This window comes from Bos mutus, chromosome 11 (assembly GCF_027580195.1).
Source record: "Bos mutus isolate GX-2022 chromosome 11, NWIPB_WYAK_1.1, whole genome shotgun sequence".
NCBI lineage: Eukaryota > Metazoa > Chordata > Mammalia > Artiodactyla > Bovidae > Bos > Bos mutus.
In genome coordinates this window covers 27,885,239-27,895,020 of record NC_091627.1, presented here as the reverse complement: position 1 = coordinate 27,895,020, position 9,782 = coordinate 27,885,239, and the positions used below count along the sequence as shown (strand labels likewise).

General features: G+C 41.2%; 1 protein-coding gene and 1 pseudogene across 1 annotated transcript in view; both read left to right on the top strand.

Moving 5' to 3' along the window:
- Positions 1 to 3,522: 3,522 nt before the first annotated feature.
- Positions 3,523 to 9,782, top strand: part of WDR35 (WD repeat domain 35) — a 52,119-nt gene continuing 45,859 nt past the window's right edge. Inside the window, exons 1-2 of the mRNA XM_005895646.3 lie at positions 3,523 to 3,659; positions 4,332 to 4,449. Of these exons, the coding sequence (XP_005895708.1) occupies positions 3,636 to 3,659; positions 4,332 to 4,449 (142 nt within the window). The 5' untranslated portion in view covers positions 3,523 to 3,635. The remainder of the gene's footprint in view (positions 3,660 to 4,331; positions 4,450 to 9,782) is intronic.
- On the top strand, positions 7,896 to 9,514 carry LOC138989939 (E3 ubiquitin-protein ligase RNFT1 pseudogene; annotated as a pseudogene).

Sequence of the window (9,782 nt, the reverse complement as noted above, 5' to 3'; positions counted from 1 at the left end):
AGTTATATTAATATATCACAAAGAAATGGTATTTACAGGGTAATAAATGAGAGCTCATGTACAAGAACTATGGAAAGGTATTTAGAGACAAATTTTTAAGGGTGTGACCATCAGTAGCTTCAATTAAACATGCCTTAAACTTAACCAGTTGGTTAGAATCCCCCTGGCTTAGAAAACTGATTTTTGTTTCCTGAGTCCAGTATAGGGAGCCTGTGATCAGGTGCCAGAAAACATATAGGGATGTAATCTGGTGCTGAAAAAGATACACATACATTTGAAAACAAATATGTATTACGCAAATATATTAAGTTTAGTAAGGATTTCTCAGGGAGACCTATTTTGTGCATTTGGCTAGGCACAATTGGCCAAAAGGAACATCACAGGATATATAAAAATGGCCTTGGAAGCAGACAGGAATGTTGGGATGAAAAAAGCATATTGGCTCATTTAAAGTGTGAGCACCAAAGTAAAACAATTTAAGACTGAAGAAAGATCTGATTTTAGCTCCAGTTTAGATCTGACAGGAAAGGCACTAGGATTTATTGTCAATTTCCCAGGATGCTGAGACAACAGACTCAGGTCAAAGGATTCGAACATTATTTGCTGGGGATGGGGAAAGAATTCAGGCGGGGGAAATTAGATAAATTGGAAGGACTGATGTCCTTTTCATTATAGGGGACTGGAATGCAAAAGTAGGCAGTCAAGAAACACCTGGAATAACAGGAAAATTTGGCCTTGGAATACAGAATGAAGCAGGGCAAAGGTTAATAGAGTTTTGCCAAGAAAACCCACTGGTTATAGCAAACACCCTCTTCCAACAACACAAGAGAAAATGCTACACATGGACATCACCAGATGCTCAACACTGAAATCAGATTGATTATATTCTTTGCAGCCAAAGAAGGAGAAGCTCTATACAGTCAGCAAAAATAAGATTGGGAGCTGACTGTGGCTCAGACCATGAACTCCTTATTGCCAAATTCAGACTTAAATTGAAGAAAGTAGGGAAAACCACTAGACCATTCAGGTATGACCTAAATCAAATCCCTTATGATTATACAATGGAAGTGAGAAATAGATTTAAGGGACTAGATCTGATAGAATGCCTGATGAACTATGGAATGAGGTTTGTGACATTGTACAGGAGACAGGGATCAAGACCATCCCCATGGAAGAGAAATGCAAAAAGCAAACTGGCTGTCTGGGGAGGCCTTACAAATAGCTGTGAAAAGAAGAGAAGTGAAAAGCAAAGGAGGAAAGGAAAGATATAAACATCTGAATGCAGAGTTCCAAAGAATAGGAAGGAGAGATAAGAAAGCCTTCCTCAGTGATCAATGCAAAGACATAGAGGAAAACAACAGAATGGGAAAGACTAGAGATCTCCTCAAGAAAATTAGAGATACTAAGGGAACATTTCATGCAAAGATGGCCTCGATAAAGGACAGAAATGGTATGGACCTAACAGAAGCAGAAGATATTAAGAAGAGGTGGCAAGAATACAAAGAAGAATTGTACAAAAAAGATCTTCACGACCCAGATAATCACAATGGTGTGATCCCTCATCTAGAGCCAGACATCCTGGAATGTGAAGTCAAGTGGGCCTTAGAAAGCATCACTACGAACAAAGCTAGTGGAGGTGATGGAATTCCAGTGGAGCTATTTCAAATCCTGAAAGATGATGCTGTGAAAGTGCTGCACTCAATATGCCAGCACATTTGGAAAACTCAGCAGTGGCCACAGGACTGGAAAAGGTCAGTTTTTATTCCAGTCCCAAAGAAAGGCAATGCCAAAGGCAATGCCTCAAACTACCGCACAATTGCACTCATCTCACATGCTAGTAAAGTAATGCTCAAAATTCTCCAAGCCAGGCTTCAGCAGGACGTGAACCGTGAACTTCAGATGTTCAAGCTGGTTTTAGAAAAGGCAGAGGAATCAGAGATCAAATTGCCAACATCCACTGGATCACCGAAAAGGCAAGAGAATTCCAGGAAAACATCTACTTCTGCTTTATTGACTATGCCAAAGCCTTTGACTGTGTGGATCACAATAAACTGTGGAAAATTCTGAAAGAGATGGGAATCCCAGACCACCTGACCTGCCTCTTGAGAAATTTGTATGCAGGTCAGGAAGCAACAGTTAGAACTGGACATGGAACAACAGACTGGTTCCAAATAGGAAAATGAGTACGTCAAGGCTGTATACTGTCACCCTGCTTATTTAACTTATATGCAGAGTATATCATGAGAAACGCTGGGCTGGAAGAAGCACAAGATGGAATCAAGATTGCTGGGAGAAATATCAAGAACCTCAGATATGCAGATGATACCCCCCTTATGGTAGAAAGTGAAGAGGAACTAAAAAGCCTCTTGATGAAAGTGAAAGAGGAGAGTGAAAAAGTTGGCTTAAAGCTCAACATTCAGAAAACAAAGATCATGGCATCTGGTCCTATCACTTCATGGGAAATAGATGGGCAAACAGTGGAAACAGTGTCAGACTTTATTTTTTTGGGCTCCAAAATAACTGCAGATGGTGACTGCAGCCATGAAATTAAAAGACGCTTACTCCTTGGAAGGAAAGTTATGACCAACCTAGATAGCATATTCAAAAGCAGAGACATTACTATGCCAACAAAGGTCTGTCTAGTCAAGGCTATGGTTTTTCCAGTAGTCATGTATGGATGTGACAGTTGGACTGTGCAGAAAGCTGAGCGCTGAAGAATTGATGCTTTTGAACTGTGGTGTTGGAGAAAACTCTTGAGAGTCCCATGGACTGCAAGGAGATCCAACCAGTCCATTCTAAAGGAGATCAGTCCTGGGTGTTCTTTGGAAGGAATGATGCTAAAGCTGAAATTCCAGTACTTTGGTCACCTCACGTGAAGAGTTGATTCACTGGAAAAGACTCTGATGCTGGGAGGGATTGAGGGCAGGAGGAGAAGGGGACGACAGAGGACGAGATGGCTGGATGGCATCACCGACTCGATGGATGTGAGTTTGAGTGAACTCTGGGAGTTGGTGATGTTGGCCTGGCGTGCTGCAGTTCATGGGGTCGCAAAGAGTCGGACACGAGACTGAGCGACTGAACTGAACTGACTGACCTTCGTTTGACCAATGGGCGCCAGCCTACCAAATCCTGTAAAGTACCTTTCCTTTTCACAATGTTGGGATTTGGGGCTTACACAACACCCCATCCTTACGACCTCATTTGAATGGGCGCCCTTACTGAGCTGGTACTGAAACCTCAGTCGAGTTCCACCGCGACCGTCCGAGGTCGAGGCCGGTCCTCGGAGCCCGTCCGGACCAAGGACACCTGAGGCTACGAGGCAGGGAACTAACAGTCGCGGCGCCGGCCGGGTCCCTGGGCAGGAAAGCCCAGAAGCAAATCCACCAGGTCCAACACCGGTTTGGGCCCGCGACAAGAGCTCTACCAGCAACCCCGACGTCCGCGCAGGCGTACTACGCCCGGCGATGCGAGGGCAACGCCGGAAGTGTCCCTTCGGCGCCCCGGATGCGACCGGGAGGCGGCGGTTGCCAGGGCGACGAGAGCTTCCCAGAGCCGCTGGTACTCGCGATCTGCAGCTTAGAAGGTTTCCCGTGGCGGGCTTTGACTGCTGGGGTCGTCCTCTCGGGGTTTCCAGGATGTTCTTTTACTTGAGCAAGAAAGTGAGTTTCCCAGGGTTCGCCCTTGCTCCTCCTCTGGTTTCTCAACCTGCAGGCGATTCCGGCATTCTGCCCGAGAGGCTATGCGTAGTGATCCAGCCTTCGCCATCCCTTCTTTCACCTTCCTGCGCGGTCCAGCCTCGGACTTCCCTTTGCCGGTCCCTGAGCCCACAGAGTCCTTGGCGGAGCCAGCCGCTCTCTCGCAAGATCTTTCCCATTCCTGCCCCTGGTTAGGTCCTTTTGGGGGGGCCCGCAGGGCAGATCACTGTGTGCGTCCCTATCTTTCTCTACTTCACCTGTTGCTCATCAGATGATTTAAACTCGTTGGATCATCACGGGCCGCTGGGCGGGGAGAAAAGTAATAAAAACGTAGGCAAAGTGTGTGTGGAAAGGGAATAAGGATTTGGAGGTAGAGTTTTATGCCTGCTTTACCTCCCCTGCCTTTTAAAAATCCATCAGGTCATCCTCATTGGGTTTCTTTTTGCAGTCACTGCCCTTCTTCTGTGGGCAGTTCTTTGTCTCTTTCCCAAATGGGCCCCGGGCAGTTCAAGGGACTATGCTTATTTTCATAGTTTCACATTTCTGCAAGACCGTTTCTTCTGCAGTCTTCATCTTCCGTAGACTCACTACCAACCCCTTCGTTAAAAGTTGTGAGTGGCTGTGGTTGCTTTTCAGGTTGCCATGTCCAATAACGTGAAGCTGAAATGTATATCTTGGAACAAGGACCAAGGATTCATAGCATGTGGTGGTGACGATGGATTACTGAGAGTTTTGAAATTGGAGACACAGACAGGTAAATGAATGCAAGCCCAGATGTTTGAACATAAGGGAAAATCATTTGTTCAGAGAGATTTGCTTATGGTATTTGTCAGTATGCAATTCTAATTCTTTCAAAAGGAAAAAAAACCCCAACATTTTGGGGTGTTCTAGAATATTTTTGTAAGGAAGTTCAGAAAATATCGAATGTAAACCTCAGATGGTTTTTGCTGAAATTATCGCTGGCAAATGAAAATGAATGAAGGATGAAGACTAAGTCATTATATTGTCTTGTGCCATGTTTGTTGATTGTGCTGTATCATTAGGAGTCTAATAAAAATGACGTGAGTCACCTTTTCAGTGAGGTCACAGAAATCTCACATTTTGGCAGCTTATTTACAGGCCTGTGTTCTTTCTGCTTTTCAGATATGTAAATAATTACGCACTTAGTTCTCAAGAACAGAACATGGGATTAAAAAAATTGTTTTATTAAGAAGTCTCTTGTGTTTTACAGCTTGATTTCTCTTTTTCTAGTTCTGTGGAATCATAGCACACAGTTTCACATTTCTTTATTATCTAGTGTTGCTCTAGGTTGAAGAGCTAGACAATCCCTGATCTATATAGGAGATCTGGATAAGGAGATTGAATTGGAACCTGAATTGGAACCTTGGCTCTGCCGTAAGACTTCTGAATACATTTCAGCAAGTTTCTGAATATCTTTGATTTTAGTCCAGTCTTTTGTAAAATTTGGGTTTGAACTAAGTTACATTTTGGATTTCTTACCAGCATTGCTTCTCAAGCTTTATCAGGTATAGGAATCATCTGCAGAGGTTGTTAAAATGGATTTCTGGACTTAGCCCCAGAGTAGAACTGGAATGGGGTCTGAGAATTTGCATTTGTAGTGCTACTGGTGTTGCTGGTTCTCAGACCACACTTTGAGTAATACTGTTTTACAGCTTTGAAGTGATAGTTGTAAATATTATTAAGCACTTTCTATGTCTAGGGTGTTTAACCTTTACCGTCTAATTTGACCTCACAGTAATCTTGAGAGGTAGATATTTCAGATGAGGCAACTGAGGTACTGATCAATGAATAACCTGCCCAAGGTCACATGGGAAATAAGCGACACAGCTGAGATTTTAATAAAAGGAATAGAAAAGAATTTTACTTCAGCCAAATGGAGAACTGTAGCCAGGGAGGCGGTCTCTCAGATGATTCTGAGAAACTATTCCAAAGAAGATGGTTTTTAGCATGGTTTTATCTCCTGTCCGAACAAAGAATATCAGACACAACAGGGAGGGTGCATTCTTTTGAGGAATTTATTTGCTTCCTACGCAGTGAGTCAGTGTGGCTTTGGCTTCTGGGAAGGGAGCCTCATCATTGAAGGAGTACTAGCACTGATGTCCCAGGAAGGGCAGCATGGACCTCTGTCTTTAGGATGGACATTCTTTACTTCTGGACAATGCACACTTTTCTTTGATGGTTAAAGCAGATATACAAGTTATGTTTGATAGCTTAAAAAACACACTGTTCTAGTTAGCATGAAGTTTAAGTTAAATAATGTATAAACCATTTTGACTTTCCCATACTGCAATATGTGAAAATTTCTTCTGTCAAAACTTAGTTTGTCTCAATTTCAAACCTCATTTTTAACCACTACATGGAGGGCTCATGGACGGCCTAAGCAAAGAGAGAATAGTTGTTTTGATGTGCTAGATTAATTATATGAAAAAAAAGCAGATTTGGAAGGTAGAGACTTATGTACCAATTTGAGTTTGTCTTCTGTTGCTTAGTAATTTAATCTCTCAGTGCTTTAGCTTTCTTAACTGTCTTAAAGGAAAATAACTTTTGTCTGTGTTGCATTTCTCAAATACTTACAAGTATATGCTCATATGTGCATGTACATATACATATTTTGCCTAAAATATGTAGGAAGTTTTAGTTACATTAATAAATGGATGTATTATGCTTAATATTGAAGGCTTGTCAAGAAAAAATTACTTCTTTTCCTTTTATACACTTCTGATGAAATGTGGTTAGAATATTCTTTGAAATTTGTGAGCAAGATGAAAAATAGATTCTTGAATGGCTTGGAATATGGAGTTAATTATTTGTTTTAAAATTTAATAATGAGTGTAAATCATGTTGAAAGAGAGAAATATAAGAAATATGGCTGGATGAGTCTTTAAAAGGTCAGTCTATTGTATCACAACTATTGTTATTAAATACGATAATAATAAAGTAATAAAGTTACTGTTACTCCAGTAATCATCACCAGATATTGATTGCTGAGTACATTTGAAACACTGTGATATGCTGAAGATGTGGCTTTGTAAGTGCCATTTTGGTGGTTGGCTACAGAATAGCTAGATTATTATCATTCTTCCATATAATATAACAGTCGTCTACATCAGTAAAATACCTACTATAGCATTATTTTAATGGCTGTTTAGTATTCCATTTTGTTGATATATATAATGATTTATATATCCAGTTCTAGTGTTGGATATTTAGATGTATCCACATAAGTTGTCCCAACAATATCTTTGTATCCAAAGATCTTTGCTAAAGATGTTTCTTTGCATGGACCTTTAATTACTTTCTAGCATACAGTTCTAGAGGTGGAATTTACTGGATCAAAGGTCATGTAGATTTATAAAGGTCCTCATATGTTTAGCCAGTTTACCTTCTAGAAGGCTTGCATTGCTTTGCATTCCCTGTAGTGGTATTCCCAGTTTTCACTCTTGCTTTAGAAGGAAAGGAACTATTAGAACCGATAGAACCAGTGTTTGTCCCCATCTTGTTACCTCAGGTTAAGATGGAGAGGTAGGTAGTGTTCTCTCACAGGCCACCTTTCACAGGTTTTGCTGAAGCCCACCTCCTCTTGCCTTCTCAGGGCCCTTATTCCTTTTTAATTCTCTCTCTCTTTCCTTTTGAGTATCAGTCTGCTTTCTCCTTCTTTTCTCTCCCTTGCCAGCCACTTTCATGTTACAAAGCTAATGGGCAGCTTTTTGTTTTTTTGTCCTTATGCACATTTGACTGGTTCTTGAACTGTTGTTTTTTCAAGAAAAGAGAGAATTGCAATGTTTTAAATTATTGTTATACATATTGCTATCCCCTCCTTTATTTTCTTATAAGTTCTCAGTCTCTTTTACCAGATTCTCCTCTAACTGTTGGAGTTCCTGAGAACTTGCTTCTGGGCTCTTTTCATTTCGCATTCTCTTTAGACTTATTCTTTCATTCCCATGGCTTTAAATGCCCTCTGTGGAATGACGATTCCTAAATATATCTCTCCAGCCCAGTCCTGATTTATCAGACTTGGACATCTCCTCAAGAATCTTTCACAGGCATCTCATACTGAACTCTTGACCTTCTCCCGTTTATCTTCTCTCACTTGTCTTCATTTCAGTAAATATCTTAAATTTCACCCATTTGCTCAAGCTAGAAGCCCACTTCTTCCCCCCTTAACATCATCTTCATCAACAACCCTATGCTTCTGTCTCCAGATTATCGAATCCATCCTTTCCCTTTGTCCTCTTCTGCCCCTCCAGTCCCAGCCACTATCATCTCTCACCTCAACTGGTTGAGAATCAACTTCATGGTTTCTTGCCTCTTTCTTGTGTGATCTTAAAACAAAAACAAAAACAAAAACAAAAAGAACCAGGTCATGTCATTTCCTTTCTAACAGTCTTTAAAGGGACGCCGGCTTGGGCCAGAGTTGCTTGTGGTGGAATTTGAGAAGGGCCCTGACTGGAGATGGCATCTCTTGCTCTTCCTGCCACTGCTGCAGACGGCGCAGTGTACTCATCTTCATGAGAAGAAATATTGCCGGAAAGCAGGCATTTGAGTCAGAGAAGAAGTGTTCCAAGACCATCCAAACCACCTGTGTAGCCATCTGCACAGCCCTCCAGGAACTGCAGGCAGTGGGAGTATCAGCTTTCTGACGTGCCCATGCAGTGAGATTGACACTCAAAGCTTCCTGCCTTTGTTCTAGGAATGTTCGTAATCCAGACCAACTCCATACTTAAAGAATGTGCTGCGAACCCAGGCTCCAGAAACAGCAGGTCAGGGGCCCATAGCTGTACCCGTGGATGTGTGCATAGTCACTTGTAGCCAGTCATGCAGCGAAGCCAGGCAGCTGAGTGATCCTGCCTGGGAGTCTGTAGAGCCTATAGCAGCTCCTTCTCAGAATCCCACCATCTCTTCAAGTGTTGCAAAAATGTCTTCTTCACATTTCAATCCTGCTTGTCAAACTCACCGTGCAACACATAATGCGAATTTCTCTTGCAGTTGGGCTGCTGACCACTTTCATGAATGCAAAATGTGAAAACTGATGTTAATGAACGTCAGCCAGGTTTTCCCAAGATGAAAGTGCTCAGAGACTCGGTGTGCTTGGTTCCTCGTTTTCTGAGCAGGGTCTTCTGTTTTCCTCTGTTCTCTCTCTCATTCTCAGTGACTTTATTACCGTTAACCTTTGTAAATCCTTTGGATCTTTTGAGCTTGTGGGAGATACTTTGAATGGTTTGAATTGCTGATTTCATTCCAAAATTTCCCTTCATGGGTTTCAAATGCCTTCTTTTATTGGTGCCTCCTTTCATCATGCCTTTCAAATCCAAGGGTTATTGATGCTTTGAGAAGAATTCTGTCAGTATTAACAGATGCTTGTTCCCATGCCAGTTTGTTTGCTTATTGGCTGTGGGGAGTTTAGTAATGTAACTCCGTGGAGTCTTGAAATCTTGGTGGTTTTACTTGACCTCACTGAAAACTTTTGAGTTTTTTTGTTTTGGATATCTGAGCTTTCAGACAGATTTTGCAGATATTTTCTGCATAATAAAGTTCTAGAGTTACTGCTAGCAAAAGACAATATTTAGATGTGGAAACTATTTGTTCACCATGTAAAGGAGAATTTAAAAAATGTATTCTCATGTATGTCAGAATATGTTTTGTGAAGAGGCTACACTTCATGGTTTAACAAATAGAAAACATGCATGCAATGCAGAATTTTGAATTCAGACCATGTAAGCCAATGGAAGGATGGAACTGCTTCATCAAACTTTCAAATATGTTGGGTCTTGCAAACCCTTAGAATCACGTATCACTAATTTTACTTGATTATAGTGATTGTGACTATAGGCATTAGAATGGATTTTCAGTGCTATAAGAAATATGTTTTTATGAAATGTTTTTAGAACTAGAATAAGGCTTAAGTGTGTAGGTACATTTTTAAAGAGATTCAGTGAGTAAGAGAACCCATTGTTAAAAAAACAAGGTTCAACCTAATGTGTATGTCAACATTTATTCTATCCTAATTGTTTGAGAAATGATTGTGAAGTTATATATGTGTATTCTTGTTCATGTTACTAAGACAGT